Genomic DNA, 21154 nt, shown 5'->3' with positions numbered 1-21154 from the left:
TATCTGTCCTTCTCTGCCTGACTTATTTCGTTCAGCATAACATCCTTAAGGTCCATCCATGTTGCTACACATGGCCAGATTTCATTCTTTCCCATTGCCATGTAGTATTCCATAGTATAGATGAACCACATCTTCTTGACTCATTCGTCAGTTGATGGACACTTGGGCTCTTGCCATATTTTGGCTCTTGTTGAGAGTGCTGCCATGANCCTTATAGATTTTGGATACTAGCCTTTTATCTGATATGTTATTTACAACTATTTTTTCCCATTCTGTCGGTTGCCTATTAGTTTTATGGATTGTTTCCTTTGCACTGCAGACGTTTTTAATCTTGATGAGGTCCCAATAGTTCATTTTTCTCTTGATTCCCCTGCCGTTGGGGATTTGTCAAGTAAGAAATTGCTGCGGTGGAGGCCAAGGAGGTTGTTTCCTGCTTTCTCTTCTAGGGTTTTCATGGTTTCCTGTCTCACATTCAGGTCCTTTATCCATTTTGAGTTTATTTTTGTGTATGGTGTGAGAAAATGATCTAGTTTCATTATTCTGCATGCTGCTGTCCAGTTCACTCAGCACGATCCGTTAAAGAGGCTGTCTTTTTTCCATTGGATATTCTTTCCTGCTTTGTCAAAGATTAGTAAGCTGTACATTTTTGGGTCCAATTCTGAGTTCTCTATTCTATTCCATTGGTCTATGTGTCTGTTTTTGTGCCAATACCATACTGTATTGATGATTACAGCTTTGTAGTAGAGGCTAAATGCAAATCAATCAATGTGATACATCACATTAACAAAAGAAAAGATAAAAACCATATAATCCTGTTGATAGATGCAGAAAAAGCATTTGACAAAATACAGCATCCGTTTTTAATAAAGACCCTCGAGAAAGTCAGGATAAAAGGAACTGACTTAAACATCCTAAAAGCCATCTATGAAAAGCCTTCAGCTAACATCATCCTGAACGGGAAAAACTGAGAGCTTTCCCCCTGAAATCAGGAACACAACAGGGATGTCCACTCTCACCACTGTTGTTTAACATAGTGCTGGAAGTCCTAAAATCAGCCATCAGACAACAAAATGAAATAAAAGGCATCAGAATTGGCAAAGAAGTCAAACTTTCACTTTTCGCAGACGACATGATATTCTACATAGAAAACCCAACAGATTCCACCAGAAGATTACTAGAACTGATCCATGAATTCAGCAAAGTTGCAGGATACAAAATCAACATGCAGAAATTGGTTGCATTTTTATACACCTACAGTGAAGCAACAGAAAAAGAAATCAAGAAACTGATCCCATTCACAATTGCACAAAAAACCATAAAATACCTAGGAATAAACCTAACCAAGGATACAAGAGATCTGTATGATGAAAAGTATAGAAAACTTATGAAGGAAATTGAAGAAGACACAAAGAAATGGAAAAACATTCCATGCTCATGGATTGGAAAAATAAATATCGTTAAAATGTCTTTACTACCCAAAGCAATCTACACGTTCAATGCAATCCAAATCAAAATTGTACCAGCATTCTTCTCAAAACTAGAACACACTATCCTAAAATTTGTATGGAACCACAAAAGACCCCGAATAGCCAAAGTAATATTGAATAAGAAAACCAAAACGGGAGGCATCACCATCCCAGATTTTAGCCTCTACTACAAAGCTGTAATAGTGCTATTTTTTATTCCTTTCATTGCAGATGGCCATTTGCACTCATCCTCAGCACATCTCCCGAAACACTTTGTCACATCTTACAACTCAACTGAGATTGGCCACATTTCAAGTAGTCACCAGCCCTGTGGCTAACAAATAAGATACTGGATGTGATATCCTAGAGCATTATTTGTTTTTATTGTCCTTATTATGCTCAAAATTTTTCTGATAACATTATGGTTTAAAAGCGAAAATAGATTTAATTCTTTCACAGGATGTGAGAATATTGTCAAAAATTATTCTGAACTATTCTTCAACATACAATTCTAAATGGTAGAGATACAGTTTATAAAACAGCCATCAAAATATACACAAATTCTGAATTCTTCTGGAATTGTTTACTCAAATTTTGCAGTAGAATTTAAATGTATGATCTGGATAACAACATAGGAACAAGAAGAAGAAAAGGAAAAAGGAGAAGAAGGAGAGGAGGAGGGGGAGGAGGAGAAGGGGGAAAAGAAGGAGAACAGAAGGAGAAGAGGAAGGAGAACAAGAACAAGAACAAAAAAGGAAAAAAGAAAATTCCATTCTCTGTAAATTTCCTTAAAGTTTCTTTTTTTTTTCCTCTTCCATGCTACAGGTAACTAAAGTGCATTTATCAATCACAGAAAAAACACTTAAAAAAACTCAACAACCAGGTATATAAGTCCACTCTGGATGCTATGGCAAAACATCACAAACTTAGTGACTTCAGATAAATTGTTTATCTCACAGCTCTAGAACATAGGTGTCCAAGATCAAGATGCCAGCAAGGTTCTGGTAAGTCTTCTCTTCCTGTCTAAGAGACAACTATCTTATTGTCTTGTTTTCATATGGCTTTGTTCTGCCTATGTGCTTGCATGAGAGGTACCTCTGGTGTCTCTTCTTCCTTGAAGACTAACAGTTACATTAGATTAGGGTCCCACCTTGATGACCTCATTAAAGGCCCTACCCCTTAATATAGTCACATTGGAGATTAGGGCTTCAACACATCTATTGACATAACACAAACTGGCGATAAAACCTCTCAGTAAATAAGAATAAAGGAAACGTCCCCGTTTTGATGAAGAGAATCTATAAAAACCTACAGCTCACATATCAATTAATTGTGGAAAATGGAATGTTTTCCACCTAAAAAAGAGGCTGAGGCAAGGATGCCTGTTCTCACAACTCTTATTCAATATAATTTTGAAAGTTCTAGCCAGTGTAATAAGGGAGGAAAAGTAAATAAAGGGCATACACATAAGAAAAGAAAGAAATCTGTTCCTATTTGAAGATGACATGATGGAACTGTTTTGTACCTTGATCAATGCCAATATCCTAGTTGTTTTTGTACTATAGTTTGCAAAATGTTACTATTGGAGAAAACTGGGCTAGAGGCACATAGGATTCCTCTAGATTATTTCTTACAACTGCTTGTGAATCTACAATCAGCTCAAAATAAAAATTTAATTTAAAAAATTAAAATTAAAATAGAATTCTATTTTCTCATTCATAAGTATGCCCAGATAATTTCCCCTCATGTATTACAAGTAACTAAAAACACTTTTTTTTATTGTGGCAATTATGCATAATTCAAATTTTACCATTTTATCCATTTGAAAGTGTGCGATTCAGTGCTATTTAGTACATTTACAATTTAAAGAAATCATCACCACTACCAAGTTCCAGAGGATTTTCACCATCCTAAAAAGAAGCTCTGTACTCTTAAGTATTCATTCCACACACCCTAGCAATCATTAATCTGCTTTCTGTCTCTATGGATTTGCCTATTCTAGATATTTCAGATAGATGATATCGTATGATACTTAGTATTTTATGCCTGGGTTCTTTCATGTAGCATAGCATTTTAAAGTTTTATCCATGTCGTGGCATGTATCAGCACCTCTTTTCTTTTCGTGGCTTACTAACATTCCCTTGTATGGATATACCACCTTTGTGTATACATCCAACACTTAATGAGCATTTGGATTGATTCCTACTTTCACTATTGTAAATAGTGCTCCTATGAACATTAGCATATAGATTTTTGTTCGAGCACCTGTTTTCAACTCTCTTGGCTATATACCTACAAGTGGAGTTGCTAAGCCATGTGTAATTCTGTTTCACTTATTACACACTCACCAAATTGTTGTTCATCACGGTAATACCACGGAACATTTGTATAAGCAATACATGAGAGTTCCAATTCCTCCAATCCTTGCCTATACTTATTATTTTCATAACAATAGGATTATTAACCATCCTATTTGGTGTGAAGTGATCTCATTGTAGTTTGGATTTGCCTTTCCCTAATAACGAATAACACTGACTACTTTATCATGTGTTATTAGCCGTCTATCATTGGCTATTTGTAAATGTTCTTTGGAAAAAGGCCAATTAAAGATCTTCACCCAGTGTTTAATTAGATTGTTTGATTTGAGTAGTAAAAAAATTTTTATATGTTCTGCATACTTAAATTTTATCAGATTTATTATTTGCAATTAGTTTTGTACATTCTATAGGCTGTGTTTTTCATTATTGATAGTGTATTCTGATACACAAAACTTTGTAGACAAGAGTTGTTAGTTTTGATAAAACCTAATTTTAACTATGTCTTCTTTGGATCCTTGAGCACTTGATGTCATATCTAAAAATCATTGCCAAATCTAAATATGGTTAAGACCTTACACTTCTTGAATTTTTATCATTTTGACAATCATACTTGACTGATATACTTGGGGTTAGTTTTCTAGTATGGTGTTAGACAAAGATCCAGTTTCATTCTTTGCAGGTGATGATCCAAAGTATAAACATTGGAGTGGAATCTCAAAAGAATAGAAATACAGTGTGTAATTTCTAGTACAATAAAAATGGAACTATTAAAGTTCTGTAACGTCTAAAAGGGTGGGAGAAAAAGGATAAGCACAGAAAACTCAAGATAAATATAAATTATATTAATATTAAATATCATCATATCAAATATACAAACATAACAATGAACATTACAATTGTCATAATTTTTCAACCCAGGTATAGGTTATATAATAAAAGACTTACTTAAATCCTATACACACAACAGCAAGAATGTACTTAATACCAATTAACTGTATACTTAAAATTGGTGAAAATGGTTGATTTTGCATTGTATACACACACACACACACATACACACACACACAAAGATTCATTTAATTGTAAGGCATTCAAAGAAACAGGAAAATGTAATCCACATGGAGGAAAAATTTTAAAAAATTGAAGGACATTCAATTAAAACCAACTCAAAACTGACACAAGTGAAAGATACAGTGGACAAGGGCACTGAGAATTATTACAATATTACTATAGTTTATATGTTCCAAAAGCTAATTCAAGACATGGAAGGTATTAACCTAAGACACAAATCAAATTTCTAAAGATGATATAATATGTGAGGTGAAAAATACACTAGGTAGAATTAAGAGCAGATTACCCATTACAAAAGAAAAAAAATTACTGAACCTGATAGCAGAAATTATGCAAAAACAAAAACAGAAAAGAAAACATTAACATAAATGGAGCAAGATACGGGCCAGTTTCAAGAGGCCCTGTTATACATATACATTTTCAGTAACCAAAGGACAGAAGAGAAAAAAATGAGAGAGAAAAATTTTTTTGAGGAAATAATAATGAAAAAAGCTTCCTAGTTTGATAAAAAGAAAAAAACATATAGATCCAAGAGGATTAAAGAATTCCAGGCACAAAAAATCTGAAGAAAACTATACCAAAGCACGCTGTCATCAACCTACTGAAAAACCTGTGGTAAAGAAAAGATCTTAAAAGCATACAGAGAAAAAAGACACAAAGGAAGAATGATCGTAGGTTGCTCATAGAAAGCAAGGGAAGTAAGCAGAAAATGGAGAAATTTGTTAGAGTACTACGAAGAAAAAATGGTCATTTAGAATGCTATATGCAGCACATATAATTTTAAAATAAAGAGGCAAAATCAACTTTGGGGAGAATAGAAAAGCTGAAATAATTTATCACCTGATGATCCACACTCTAAGAAATGTTTAAAAGAATATTTCAGGGGCGCCCGGGTGGCTTAGTCGGTTAAGCGTCCGACTTTCGCTCAGGTCATGATCTCACGGTTCGTGGGTTCGAGCCCCGCGTCGGGCTCTGTGCTGACTGCCAGCTCAGAGCCTGGAGCCTGTTTCAGAGTCTGTGTCTCCCTCTCTCTCTGACCCTCCCCTGCTCACACTGTCTCTCTCTCCTAGAAATAAATAAAACATTAAAAAAAAAAAAAAGAATATTTCAGGCAGAAGGAAAATGATACCAGATATAAATATGGCTCCACACAAAAAAATGAAGACACTAGTTGTGGTAACTACATGGCAAATATATAAGATTTTCTCTAGTATTTAAATATCTTTGAAAGATAACTGCCTTTTTAATAAAATATTTATATCTTCTTAATATTAAAATTGAAAATAAAATATTTACGAACACTGGGTGGCTCAGGCAGTTAAGCATCCAACACTTAATTTTGGCTCAGATCATGATCTCACAGTTTATGAGTTCAAGCCCCATCTCAGGCTCTGTGCCGACAGCAAGGAGCTATTTGGGATTCTGTGTCTCTATCTTCTCCTTTCCCACTCAAGCGGTCTCTCTCTCTCTCTCTCTCTCTCTGTCAAAAATAAATAAATATTTAAAAAATAAAATTCACCATTTAAAAATAGAATAAAATAATGAAGCATTTTTAAACTATTTAAATCCCAAAATTGGATTAATTATTTGCTATGTAACATAAAGTTAACACCTTAGATATTTATAACATGAAACAATAGCACAAATGCTAGGGGGAAAAACATGGAAGTACGTGATTGCAAGACAATTATACTGTATGCAAAGCACCATTATATCACTTGAAGGTAGGGTGATATCAGTTAAAGGTATGTACCATAGATCCTAAAACATCCACCACCACCACCACCACCACAAAAGACTTGTGGCTAATAGGATTAACATGGTATCATAAACATTGCTAAATTTCCAAGTGGCAAAAGTGGGGAAAATACAAAAAATAAAATATGAAGAAAACAAAGTAGCAAATTAATAGATCTCACCCTAAGCATATCTTATGTAAATGATTTGATTCTACCAATTAAACAAAATGGTCTGATTGGATTAAAAAAATACAACCATATATTACCTATAAGTAACATACTTTAAATATAAATACAAGTAGTTTGATGGGAACATAATGGGAAAAGATACACAGTACTAACACTAATTGAAAGAATTCTGGAGAGATTATGTGAATATCAGGCATGGTAAATTTGAGAGAAAAATTATTACCAGAGATAAAGAACTTTATTTCATAATGATAAGGAAGTAAGTTCGTAAAGAACACTTAACATTCCTAAAAGTTTGTGCCCTTTATAAACGACCTTCAAAACATATGAAGCAAACACTGATAGAATCACAACGAAAATGAGACAAATTTACCATCATAGTCAGAGATTTTCCTATACCTCCTCCACAATAGAAGTTAACAGAAAATCAACAAGCACATAGAAGATTTAAAAACCACAATCAACCAACTTGAACTCACTAACATTTGTTGAGCACTCCAAAAGCACCAGAATACACACTATTTTCAAGTACACATGGAACATTTATGAAGTTAGTCCTCTATTAGAGTCACAGATCATGTCTCAATATATTTAAAAGATCTCAACTCATACAAAATATGTTCTCTGACCACCAGGGAGTGAAATTAGAAACCAATTATAGAAATATATCTGGAAAATCCTCAAATATTTGGAAACTGAATAGCTCTTTTCTAAATAATCCATTGGTCAGGAAACAATCTAAAGGAGTTGATTAAGTATTTTGAAGTAAATGGAAATGAAAAGCTGTTCACAAAAGAAAATTCCAAGCACATATGACCCCCTTAAACCAAGCATTTCAAAAAACATTCCAAATTATACACAAATTCTTTTAAAATAATTAAAACAGAGGGATTACTTCCTATATTAGTCAGCTCAGGCTACTGTAACAAAATACCATAGACTGGATGGCTTAAGTAAGAGACATTATGTCTCGCAGTTGTAGAGGCTGGGAGGTCCAAAATCAAGATGCTGGTCAATTTCGTTCTTGGTAAGATTGCCTCTTCCTGACTTATAGACAGCTTCTTTTTCACTGTGTCCTTAGTGGTAGAGAGAGAGTTCTTCTCTCTCCTCCTTTTTTTACAAGGACACTACTCCCATCATGGAACCCTCATAATCTCATCTAAATTTAATTACCACCCAAACCCCAACCTCCTGATACAACACGTTGATGATTAAATTGAATTTCAAAAAGACACAAACATCAGTCCATATCCCTGTGCCAATTCATTCAATACGACCAGCATGACCCTGGTACCAGATTTAAAAAAAGGTAAAATATTACCAAAAGACTGCAGATTAGTATCCTTCATGAACATAGATGCAAAAATTCTGAGGAAAATTGTAATATATAGAATCTAACCATATATAAATTAAGGATGACACATATGTCCAAGTGGGTTTTAATCCAAGAATGCCATCTGAATTTAATATTCAAAAAAAAACAATATTACAATATTGTAAAACAATCTTACAATATTAAGAGTTAAAAAAGAAAAAATTCTGATTATATCAATTGGCACACACACAAAAAAGCTTTTTACTAAATCAAGCATCTGTTCCTACTTAAAACTCTGAGACCCTGGTGAACATGGAGCAAAAAAAATCTCAACAAGATACTAGCCAACCAGATCCAACAATACATTAAAAGAATTATTCACCATGATCAAGTGGAATTTATACCTGGGATGCAGGGCTGGTTCAATATCCACAAATCAATCAACGTGATACATCACATTAACAAAAGAAAGAACCACATGATCCTCTCAACAGGTGCAGAGAAAGCATTTGACAAAATAGAGTATCATTTCTTGATAAAAATCCTCAAAAAAGTAGAGAAAGAAGGACTATACCTCAATATCATAAAAGCCATATATGAAAGAGCCACCACTATTATCATCCTCAATGGGGAAAAACTGAAATCTTACACCCTAAGGTCTGGGACACAACACGGATGTTCACTCTCAGCACTCATTCAACAGTGTTCAAAGTCGGAGCCTCAGCAATCAGACAACACAAAGAAATAAGAAGTACCCAAACTGGCAAGGAGGAAGTCAAATTTTAACTCTTCACAGAAAACATGATACACTATGTAGAAAACCAAACCATTCCACCAAAAAACCACTAGAACTGATCCATGAATTCAGCAAGTCACAGAATATTAAATCCATTTAGTTTTAATATTAGTTGCATTTTAAAATTAGTTGCATTTCTGTATGCCAATAATGAAGCAGCGAAAATAGAAATCAAAGAATGAATCCCATTTGCAATTGTACCAAAACCCATAAAATACCTAGGAATAAGCCTAACTGAAGAGGTGAAAAATCTATACACTGAAAACTATAAAAAGCCTATGAAAGAAATTGAAGAAGACACAAAGAAATAGAAAAACATTCCATGCTCATGGATTGGAAGAACAAATATTGTTAAAATGTCAATGCTACCCAAAGCAATCTATGTATTCAATGCAATCCTGATTAAAATAACACCAGCATTCTTTACAGAGCTAGAACAAACAGTCCTAATATTTGTATGGAACCAGAAAATACCCCAAATAGCCAAAGCAGTTCTGAAAAAGAAAACCAAAGCTGGAGGCATCACAATTCTGGACTTCAAGATATACTACAAAGCTCTAATCATCAAGACAGCATGGTACTGGCACAAACACACACTTAGATCAATCGAACAGAACAGAGCACCCAGAAACGGATGCACAAATATGTAGCCAACTAACCTTCAACAAAACAGGGAAAAATGTCCAATGGAATAAAGACCGTCTCTTCAGCAAACGGTGTTAGGAAAACTGGACAGCAACATGCAGAAGAAGGAACTTGGACCACTTTCTTACACTATACACAAAAATAAATTCAAAATGGATGAAAGACCTAAACATAAAACAGGAAGCCATCAAAATCCTAGAGGAAAAAACAGGCAAAAACCTTTTTGACCTCAGCTGCAGCAACTTCTTATATGACATATCTCTGGAGGCAAGAAAAACAAAAGCAAAAATAAACTATTGGGACCTCATTAAGATAAAAAAAAACTTCTGCATGGCAAAGGAAGCAATCAGCAAAACTAAAAGGCAACTAATGGAATGAGAGAAGATATTGGCAAATGACATATCAGATGAAGGGTTAGTATCCAAAATCTATAAAGAATTTATCAAACTCAACACCCCAAAAATCAAATAATCCAGTCAAAAAATGGGCAAAAGACATGAATAGACACTTTTCCAAAGAAGACATCCAGATGGCTAACAGACACATTGAAACAATGCTCAACATCACTCAGCATCAAGGAAATACAAGTCAAAACCACAATGAGATACCACCTCACACTGGTCAGAATGGCTAAAATTAACAACTTAGGCAACGACAGATGTTGGCAAGGATGAGAAGAAAGAGGAGCCCTTTTGCACTGCTGGTGGGAATGCAAACTGTCGCAGCCACTCTGGAGACAGTATGGAGGTTCCTCAAAAAATTAAAAATAGAACTACTCTGGGGTGCCTGGGTGGCTCAGCCAGTTAAGTGTCCAACTTCGGCTCAGGTCATGATCTCATGGTTCATGGATTTGAGCCCCATGTCAGCCTCTGTGCTGACACCTTGGAGCCTGGATGGAGCCTGCTTCAGATCCTGGGTCTCCCTTTCTCTCTGCCACTTCCCTCCTCACACTCTGTCTCTCTATCTGTCTCAAAAATAAATAAATGTTAAAAAATGTTTTTAATAATAATAAATTTTAAAAAATAAAAAGAAATAGAATTACTCCATGATCCAGCAATTGCACTACTAGGTATTTGTCCAAAGGATACAGCAGTGCTGTTTCAAAGGGGCACATGCACCCCAATGTTTATAGCACTGCTAACAATAGCCAAAGCATGGAAAGAACCCAAATGTCCATCAACAGATAAATGGATACATACATATATATGTACGTATATATATATACACAATGGAATATTGCTCAGCAATCAGAAAGAATGAAATCTTGCCATTTGCATCAAAGGAGATAGAAATAGAGTGTATTATGCTCAGCAAAATTAGTCAGAGAAAGACAAATATATGACTTCACTCATGTGGAATTTAAGATACAAAACAGATGAACATATGAGAAGGAAAGCAAAAATAATATAAAAACATGGAGGGGTAAAAAACATAAAAGATTTGTAAATACAAAGGACAAACTGAGGGTTGCTTGGAGGGGTTTGGGGTGAGTGGGTGGGCTAAATGTGTAAATGGCATTAAGGAAGACAGTTGTTGGGATGACCACTGGGTGTTTTACACAGGTGATGAATCACTGGGTTCTACTCCTGAAATCATTATTGCAATATATATGCTAACCAAGTGGATATAAATAAAGTTAAAATAAAATAAAATAAAATAATATATAAAATAAAACTCTGAGAAACTAGGAATAGAAGAAAAACTCCTTTGCCCAATAGAGGGAATCTACAAAATAAACAAAATCCAGCAGCTAACATTGTATTTCATGGTGAAAGTCTGCATACATCTCCCCACGACCATGTATAAGACAAGCATGTGGACGTTCACTGCTCCTAATCAACCTTTCACTGAAGTATTTAGCCAGTGCAGTAGGTAAGCATGATCTTGGGTGATACTAAGAAATATATATTTGAATGCTTGCACAGAGCTCCTAAAACCCTTGTAATTTCCTGAGTGATAGAGATGAGAGAAGTGCCCTTTGTTATTCATAACAAGCCTCTTTCTTTTAAAAAACTTTTTTTTAAGTTTATCAATTTAGTTTTGATGAAAGAGACAGAGAGAGCTAGCAGGGGAGAAGGAGCAGAGACAGAGTGAGAGAGAGAATTCCAAGCAGGCTCTACACTGTCAGCATGGAGTCCGATTTGGGGCTTGAACTCACTAACCATGAGCCGAAAGCGAGAGTTGGACGCTTAACCGACTGAGCCACCCAGATGCCCCTATAACAAGCCTCTTTCAACCAGACCTGAGTTTATACTAATGAGGCAACCTTGACATGCCTCTGAATTGCTCCAGGATGGTGGCTGGTACCAGGGGAAGCAACCACATCATTAAGCGTTGGCAACTTCAGGCCTATCCCATGACCTCCAGAGCCAATGATTCAGGCAGCATGCCTACATAATGGAAGCTGATAAAAAGCCCTACCAAAAGGGTTTAGAAGGCTTCTGTTTTGGTGAATGCATCCAAGACTCTGTGGGGACAACAGAGACTCTATGCTTGGGCACTTTTCAGATCTGACCTACATACATCTTCATCTGGCTGTTCCTTTGTATCATTTTTAATATTTTTTATAATAAACGAGTAATAATAATAAAGTGTTGTCCTGAGTTCTGTGAGCCATTATAGCAAATTATCAAACCTGGAGGAAGGGGTCTCATGGGAGCTCTCAATTTGTAGCCAAGTTGGACAGAAGTGTGAGTAACCTGGAGACCCACCACTTACAACTGGCATCTGAAGTAGCAGGCTGTCTTTTGGTACTGAGTCTTTATCTGTGGGGTCTGTGCTAATTCCGGATAATTAGTGTCAAATTTGAGTGGGATTGTACAGCACCCAGTTGATGTGTACAGACAATTGGAGAATTGCTTGGTGTGGAAACTTTTGATGGCACATGAGTAGATAAACTTATTATTCAATAAGTAAAAACAAATAAAAGTCATCCAGATTGGAAAGGAAGAAATGAAACTGTCTTAATTTACATACATCATGAACATCTCTATAGTAAATCTGATAGAATCTTCAAAAAAAACTATTAGAACAACTAAGTATAATTATCTAGGTTGCAGAATATATATGGTCAATACACAGAACTCAATTGTATCTTAATATAATATCAAGGAGCAATTAGAAATTGAAATTTGAAAAATAATATCCTTGGGGCACCTGGGTGGCTCAGTCAGTTGAGCATCTGACTTCAGCTCAGGTCATAATCTCATGGTTCACGTGAGTCTGAGCCCTGTAGCAGGCTCCCTGCTGTCAGTGTGAAGCCCTCTTCAGATCCTCTGTCCCCTTCTCTCCCTGCCCCACCCCTGCTCATGTTCTCTCAAAAATAAACATAAAAAATAATAATATCCTTTACAGTAGCATCACAGAGTATGAAATATAGTATTTAGGGAATAGCCTGGACAAGACGTGTAAAAGCTATACCCAAAAATTACAAAGCATTGCAGAGAGAAATGAAAGAAGACAAATAAATGAAAGATCTGCTATGCTCAAGTATTAGAAGACTCATTATTGCTAAGATATCAGTTCTCCTCAAACTGATATATATTTCAGCATAATCCAGTCAAAATCCAAAAAGTCTTTTTTGCAGAAATTGACAAACTAAGTCTAAAATTTATATGGAAATGCAAAATACCTAGGATAGCCAAAACAACTTTGCCAAAGAACCAAGTCAGAGAGCTAACATTAACTGATTTCAAGACTTATACAGCTACAAACAATGTGGTGTTGGCACAACAATAGACTCATTGTTCAATAGACAGCATAGAGTGTCCATAAATAGACTCTTACACATGAGCACATATGATTTTCAACAAAGACAAGAGGTAATTTAGTGGTATTGGAATATTCACATGAATATCAGTATGCAAAAAAACAAAACAAAACAAAAAACAAAAAACAAAAACAAAACTAAAAGAATCTAGGTCTTTATCTCACACCATATATAAAAATTCCATCAAAATGGATTATAGATATGAATGTACAACCTAATTCTAGAAATACTCTAGAATAAAACACTATGAAACCTTTGTGTTAGAAAAAAAATTCTTAGGGGCTGCTGGGTGGCTCAGTCAGTTGAGCTTCTGACTTTGGCTCAGGTCATGATCTCGCATCTGTTAGTACAAGGCCCATATCAGGCTCTGTGCTGACAGCTCAGACTCTGGAGCCTGTTTCAGATTCTGTGTCTCCCTCTCTCTCTGCCCTTCCCCACTCGAGCCCTATTTCTCTCTCTCTCAAAAATATATAAACATTAAAAAAGAAAAAGAGAAAAGGGAAAAGAAAAAAAATTTCTTAGATGCAAGCAAAAGCATTGTCCATAAAAGGAATGTTTATATATCATTCATCAAATTAAAAAATGTCTTCTCTTAAAAACAAAACAAATAGCAAACACAACAACAACAAAAAAACATCTCTTCAAAAGACAGTGAACATAAGAGAGAAAAGACTTGTATTTAGAAAATACAAGGAATTCTCATTAAAGAAAGTACTTAGTTTTCTTTAATGAGAAAAACATTTCAGCACTTACCAAAGAAAATATATGAGTGATTTGGAGCGCCTGGGTGGCTTAGTCGGTTAAGCGTCCAACTTTCGCTTAGGTCATGATCTCGCGGTTAGTGGGTTCGAGGCCCGCGTCGGGCTCTGTGCTGACTGCCAGCTCAGAGCCTGGAGCCTGCTTCAGATTCTGTGTCTCCCTCTCTCTCTGACCCTCCCCTGCTCACGCTGTCTCTCTCTCTATCTCCTAGAAATAAATAAAACATTAAAAAAAAGAAAAGAAAATATATGAGTGATTTATAAGTTTATGATAAGACAGTCATCATTAGTCTTTAGAGAGATATACATTAAAACCATAATGAGAGATTAATATAACATTGTGTGTCAACTATACTTTGATATATACTTTTATAAAACCATTAGAGAGAAATACACATCTGCTATGAAGTCTATAAAAACTGTCATACCTGGGTGCCTGGGTGGTTTAGTTGGTTAAGCGTCTGACTCTTGATTTCAGCTCAGGTCTTGATCTCACGGTTTGTGAATTTGAGCCTCACACCGGGGTCCATGCTGGCAGTGTGGAGCCTGCTTAGGCTCTCTCTCTGCCCTCCTCTGTGCTCTCTCTTGTAAAGTAAAAANCCGACCGACCATACCATGTATTGATAAAAATCAGAAGAACTAAAAATCTGGGACATTGGTAGGAGGAACATAAAAGAGTATGACCGCTTAGTAAAAACAGTTTGACAAATTTCTTTAAAAGTTAAAAATCCACATACTGTATGATACAGCTAAACCCTTCAAAGCTTTTTGCCTAGAAAATAGAAGCACATGTCCACAAAAATACTTGCACAAGAATGTTTGCAGCTTTATTCGTAATAGCCTAAAACTGGAAACAACCCAAATGTCCATCAACAGGTAAATGGATAAACGAACTCTGGTATATCCATACAATGAAATGCTACTTAGCAATAAAAATAATGAACTTTAATGTGTGACCTAATGTTAAATAATTATGCTCAGTGAAGAAAAACAGAATACCCCCCTGCAAAAGGAGTTCATATTGTATGATCATACTTACATAAAAATCTAGAAACTGTAAACTGCTATATATGCAGATCAGTAGTTCCTTGGAGGAGAGCAAGAGTTTGAGGGTAGAATTACAAAGAAGAATAAGAAAACAGGGGTGATAGATAAGCTCATTATCTTGATTGTACTGATCAAATGTAAAACTGTGTCAAAATTTAACAAATTGTACCCTTGAAATATGTGCAGAATTTAACAAATTATTATATCAGTTAAACCACAATAAAGCTATGCTTAGGTGTTTGGAAATAAAGCATAACTACTACTAGATGTAGATTACAATGGATATCTTTTAAACTACTAAAGGAAAAGAAAGAAAAGGGGAAAATATTAGCCAATCCAGCAAAGCAGAGTAAAAGAAAAAAATAAAACAGGGCAGGGGAATAAAACACATTAAGTAAGACATATAAAATAAAATTGTAGAAATATGACCAAATATGTCAGTAACCACAACAAATGTGTATGGTTTAAATTCTTGTACTAAAAGTTAAAATTTTCAAAAAGGTAATAAAAATCAGCTGTACCTTCTTTATTAAAAAGCTACAATCTCCTTGTGAAAGGTATACCTAAAATAAAATGTCACAGAGAAGTTGAAGACATGCAGTCAATGACATACCAAACAAATACTAACCAGTGAAAGATGGAAAAGATGGACTGGGCAGCCAAGGAGGTAAGTGGTTCACATTTCCCATCAATAGAAAACTTACCATTCAACACAAGGAATGCAATGAGCTGATGGTCTCCAGCTGTTAATGCTTTCAAGATCCATTTCACCTTTTTAAAAAATGTTTTTATTTATTTTTGAAAAAGAGAGAGAGAGAGACAGAGTATGAGCAGGGGAGGGGCAGAGAGGGAGACACGGAATCCCAAGCAGGCTCTACCTTCTGACCTGTCAGTACAGAGCCCAATGCAGGTCTGGAACTCATGAACCACGAGGTGATGACCTGAGCCAAAGTCCAATGCTCAACCAACTGAGCCACCCATGAGCCGCTCTATTTCAGCTTTTGAGTTGAGGCCATACTCTTCCCAGACAATGACTAAGTGTGAAGGCATATTAGGGTTTGGCCATTTCTGCTCTTTTCAACTACTTCATATAAGTCAGCTTTGCTGCAGGGTTTCTTATGGGTTTGGACAAGACTTTGACAGTTCTATATGTGATCTGAGGCTCTTGTATCCTGCTTCCTCCTCTTTCCTTTCACAGGTTTGATTCAGATCAGCATCAGGGTCTGATGGCTTTCCCTCCCCTCTCCTACTTCCTGCCCCTTTCTTCTTTCGCAGGTATAAGCCCTCTCTCCCAATTAACCTTTAGTGCTCCTAACTCCATCTCAGCCTCTGCTTCCTGGAGAACCTGACACACCTTTGTTTTAGTTTCGATATTTTTCTTATTCAGCAGATCTAAAGTGGATTTGGGTAATCTATATAATTTTGTATTTCCTCACATGATTCTGATGTCCAACACAATTAGCACCCCTGTGGTGGAAGATTTTAATACATTCATTTCCTGTACAATGTAATTTAGCATTTATAAACTATCTTGAAGTCTTTAAAGTATCATTTACATGGCTGTTTTGGTATTATCAAGTTAAGATGTAAACACAATCATTCTTTGTTTTGTTTTTCAGTAATATTTTAACAGATATTTTTGAACCCAATTAACTATAAACCATCCCAAGCAGGGATGGATGGAGAACTAAGAATGTCAAGGACAGGGTTATGATGTCTGCTGTGTGCATTACTTGGTAATACTTATATGGGGAAACTTAATGGATTGTTTTGTTGCAATAGTCAAATGATGTCAAACTGGTTTGGTCAGAATCATGTACCAAATGTCATTACATTAGTTTTATCTCCACAAAAAATGAAGAATCTTTTTAAGGATAAAGCCTAGTGTAGCCAAAATGTCTGGAGGGAGAAAAACAGTGACAGAGGAACTTTCATAAGTGTTTCAAATGGCATAACTGAAGAATGAATGAATTTTGTTTTAATTTCTACCATGATGAAAAAGGTTTATCCATTTATTCTTAGAGAAAAATAAAAAGAGTGTACGCACATGTGCAGGGAGAGGGGCAGAGAGAGAGAGGGGGAGAGAGAATCCCAAGCAAGATTGGCAGTGACAGTGCAGAGACAGGCATGGGGTTCAGTCCCACAAACCACGAGATCAGGACCTGAACAAAAGTCAAGAGTTGGATGCTTAATCGACTGAGCCAACCAGGCACCCCTATGATGATGAAAATGTTTAATGTTTTTCCTGATATGGAGAAGTAGACTGATTTTTTTCATAATTTTTCATAATTAAAACAATTTTTTAAAAAATTTAAAAACAGTCAATGTACACATGATTAATACTGTATTCCACTAAAACAATAGGGGAATGTCATGTCACCTCTTATCTATCCTCTTATCATATGGACCATATTTTATGGATACCCAAATTCTTCATAATCCATATTTAGCTGCTTACGTAGTCAATGAACATCTGTTACTTGCTCAATGTCTCACCATAAAATGTACACCATAAAAATACACATTCTCAATTTATCACAAGTGCAAGTATTAGTTATCAAAATTTCTACAGCCATATAATGCTTTCAGAATACTAATTGCTCACATGTGTTCCCTCTCTCTCATCCCTGCTCTTTCTCATAAACATGACAGAAAAACATAAACCCAGTTTTGTTAAACAGTGAAGTTCTTATTATACTCTGACATCATATTAATTAAATGGTTGATTAAAAACAAGAAGTGGCTTATATTACAGATATAAAAGTAATGGTATAGGGAAAGACACATTCAAACACAGTTGAAAGGAATGTAAATTGTTGCAATTTGACATATCAATCAATAATGAAAATGCACAATTCCTCTCAAGGAAATTATTATACAAATGTACTCAATCAAATGCAAAGAGATATCTCTATGTGGTATTGTTTATAATAGCAAAGCAAACAAATAAAATTTAAATCCTATAAATGTCCATAATTAGGTCTATGGTTAACTAAATTTTTACATAACCATAAAATGGAATTTTCTGTAGCCATTCAAATGAATGCAATAGCTCTGCTTGTGTTGTTATAAAACATCTTAAAGACTGATTATATTCTCCATTCTAGAATTCTAAGAATATCAAAAGAGTAGCTTTACTGTATCTTTATTCATTTGTCCTGGTGCTAGATTCCAGTAACTTATGAAGTATGGAGACATAGCCCATCAACTTCACTTTGTAACACCTCAGACCTCTTCACTCTGTTCACAGTGTCATAGATTGTTCTTCTGTGTGTCACTGGCATAGGATTGCATTTCATCCTGAAAAATAACTCAAAGTCAAAATCAATTCAAAAAATCCGGAAGTCACTAACTACCTACATTTTCCTAACTGGTTCCCACAGCTGTAGTATCTACCAATAGTGCTTGTATTTATCTCTGAGCTTACATGGACATAAGAGAAAGACATTTTTCTATTATCTTATCAAAAAATTTGTTGATTATGTAGGTCTCAGTGTCAAATGAAAAAGATTGTGTGAAAGTAGGGATGGAGAAGAATTGAGTAACATAAGAGGCATTTCAAAGGAGATGTCAAAGACTTGGTAAGCTCCTAGCAATGAGATTTGGAGCAGGATAGGATTTAAGCCCAGGTAAGAAGAAAATGATGATGGTGTTGAGAAAGAGAAGTCAAGGATTAGAGATAGTTTCATGGGGGAGGAAAGAAAAATTCAATTTCTCTCAAGATTATAGTCTAAATGAGGCACATACTCTGTGTTTTGTAAGGTATGGTTCTTGAAGTAAAAATATGGTTTAGGGTACATATAAATAGTACATGGTAGATAATTAACAAAGTAAGTATGGCTGACTATTAGCATTATAAAATTAGAATTTTTACTTTCCAATTAAAATACTAATATAATGCAAATTTAAAAGTCTGTAGCTATATTTTGACTTTGTGGCCTAACAGTTTGCAAACATTCTTTTTAATGTTGTCTTACCTCCTCAACAAGTGAGGTAACATCTGTTTTTTTAAATTATCATTTTCTGAAAAATATAAAAATAAGCTGGAGTGAATGTAGGAAACATCATTATTTACTTTAAAATGGGAAAACAGAACAGTACACTATTGACAAGTGCGGTTTCTTTTTGATAGAATCCATAATAAGTCAGAACTGAAGTACCAGAAATAAGAATGCTACTTTTAGTTAATACATGTAGAAAAGATAATTCCAGATTTTGAAAAAGGAAGTGGAATTATGAAACAGAAGCCTAATATATGGAAAATATGTTACATTAAATGAATTACTGTAATTCTTCACTGGTTTAGAAATTTAGCATACACCATCTCTCCCAAGACCCTGTCCTAAATGGCGTAATTTACTGTGCTTACATGCCTAAGTAACCAAGCAAAATCCCTCTTGTCATTTAGACTAGTCCAAATCTACACATTTAGGATGGCTTCTTGATTATAGGAAAGTTGATGTTAGCATATTAATTTCACCTGTCAGTTCCCTATTTCTGACCCCTTCTGGCCCAATAAGGCTGAGGAAGAAAAAACATCAGTCAATACCTGCAGACACCAAGTTTCAAAAGGCAAATGGATCCCACAATGATCAAGATAATCAAAGTAAAGAAGGAGATATATACAATATTTAAATTTAGTGATGACTGGTCTCCTGTAAAAATAGATACAAAAAATACATAGTTTAACTGTGGTGAATCTGGACAATGGAATATATTTAGCACTAAAAAGAAATGAGCTGCCAAGCCATGAAAAGACACAGAAGAAATTAAATGCATCTTACTAAGTGAAAGAAGTCAGTCTGAGGCTGCTACATTCTGTATGACTCCAAGTTTATGACATTCCAGAAAAGGCAAAACTATGGAGACAGTGAAGAGATCAGAGGCTGTTAGAGGTTAGGTGGAGGGAGGGATGAGGAGGTGGAGCATGGAGGACCTTAGGACAATGAAACTACTCTGTGTGAAACTACAATGGGGGACCCCTGCCAGCTGTGTAGATGCTAAACTTCACCAATTTTGCACCTAGAGTGACCCTAATTAAATCACATACTTTGAGTGATAATGTTGTGTTACCGTTGCCTCATCAACTACCCCAAATGTACCCGGTGGCATAAGTGATGGAGGCAGGGGAGGAGGGTGTGCAGGTGGTGGGGCAGGGGTCATATGGGAACTCTGTGGCCTCCATTCAGTTCTGCTGGGAACCTAACACAGCTCTAAAAACTAAAGTGTATTGAAACTAAATATATATGAAGTATAAAATTATAGATAGATAGATAGATAGATAGATAGATAGATAGATAGATAGATAGATAGATAAAGATGGTTCAAGGATGTCTCATAGTTCATGGAAGTCACTTCTGTGATTTTAAACATTTCTGAGCCATTAAAGGTTCAAATAATGGTTATAATAAAATTGCTTTATCTATTCTGGCAAGACATCATCCTAAGTCAGGATTTTGTGGTTTTAAGGATTCAAAAATGGTGAATTCGTACAGGAGAGATGAGGTGAGTAGATTGCTTGGTTACAGGAACAGCAGGGTCTCTCATCGCCACTATTCAGAAACAGGTGGGGAGCTGTAATGGCGGTAATTGGGAAAATTACCTAATTCTGAGGTCACCGTTCTTCCAGGGCCCTGAACCTGACTGAATGCTGAATGCTGACTGAATGACTTAAATGCTGTCACAGTATAAAGCTCAGCCTGACAAGAGAAGAAGACCACAGGAATTGCCAGCTCTGAGAGGCAGTGGTTTTAGACCTTGCTTCTGCTGTGCCCTGAATGGGTCCCCCAGCAGAGGGGGTGAGTGGAGACTAAGCAGGCTGCTGTCCACTCCCTCTGCCTTCCTTCAACAGTTTGTTTTGACACATTGCACTTCTCTGTATTCTATTTGAAAATAAACATCTGTTTTGAAACCCCCTCTTGAAAACTAATGTGCCGTCTTTCATTAGAAGTGTAATCACAGATGGGAGCAGGGGTGGCTCAGTCAGTTCAGTGTCCCACCTGGGTTTAATTCATGATCTCAGAGTTTGTGAGTTCCCCTCA

The 21154-nt window shown here is 35.6% G+C and overlaps 1 protein-coding gene across 3 annotated transcripts in view; it reads right to left on the bottom strand.

Moving 5' to 3' along the window:
* Positions 1–17440: 17440 nt before the first annotated feature.
* CD200R1 (CD200 receptor 1) overlaps positions 17441–21154 on the bottom strand; it is a 66818-nt gene continuing 63104 nt past the window's right edge. The window contains exons 5-7 of one of the 3 annotated variants that reach the window (XM_077771831.1): positions 19663–19768; positions 19091–19136; positions 18360–18413 (exon numbers count right to left, since the gene is read on the bottom strand). In XM_077771831.1, coding sequence (XP_077627957.1) covers positions 19130–19136; positions 19663–19768 — 113 coding nt within the window. In that variant the 3' untranslated portion in view covers positions 18360–18413; positions 19091–19129. Of the gene's footprint in view, positions 18414–19090; positions 19137–19662; positions 19769–21154 lie in introns of all 3 variants that reach the window. The other 2 variants (XM_077771829.1, XM_077771830.1) reach the window with 2 other exon arrangements.

Source organism: Crocuta crocuta, unplaced genomic scaffold, assembly GCF_008692635.1.
Source record: "Crocuta crocuta isolate KB4526 unplaced genomic scaffold, BGI_CrCroc_1.0 scaffold56, whole genome shotgun sequence".
Lineage (NCBI taxonomy): Eukaryota > Metazoa > Chordata > Mammalia > Carnivora > Hyaenidae > Crocuta > Crocuta crocuta.
The sequence above is the reverse complement of the archived record's forward strand: the minus strand, read 5'-3'. Positions and strand labels throughout refer to the sequence as shown.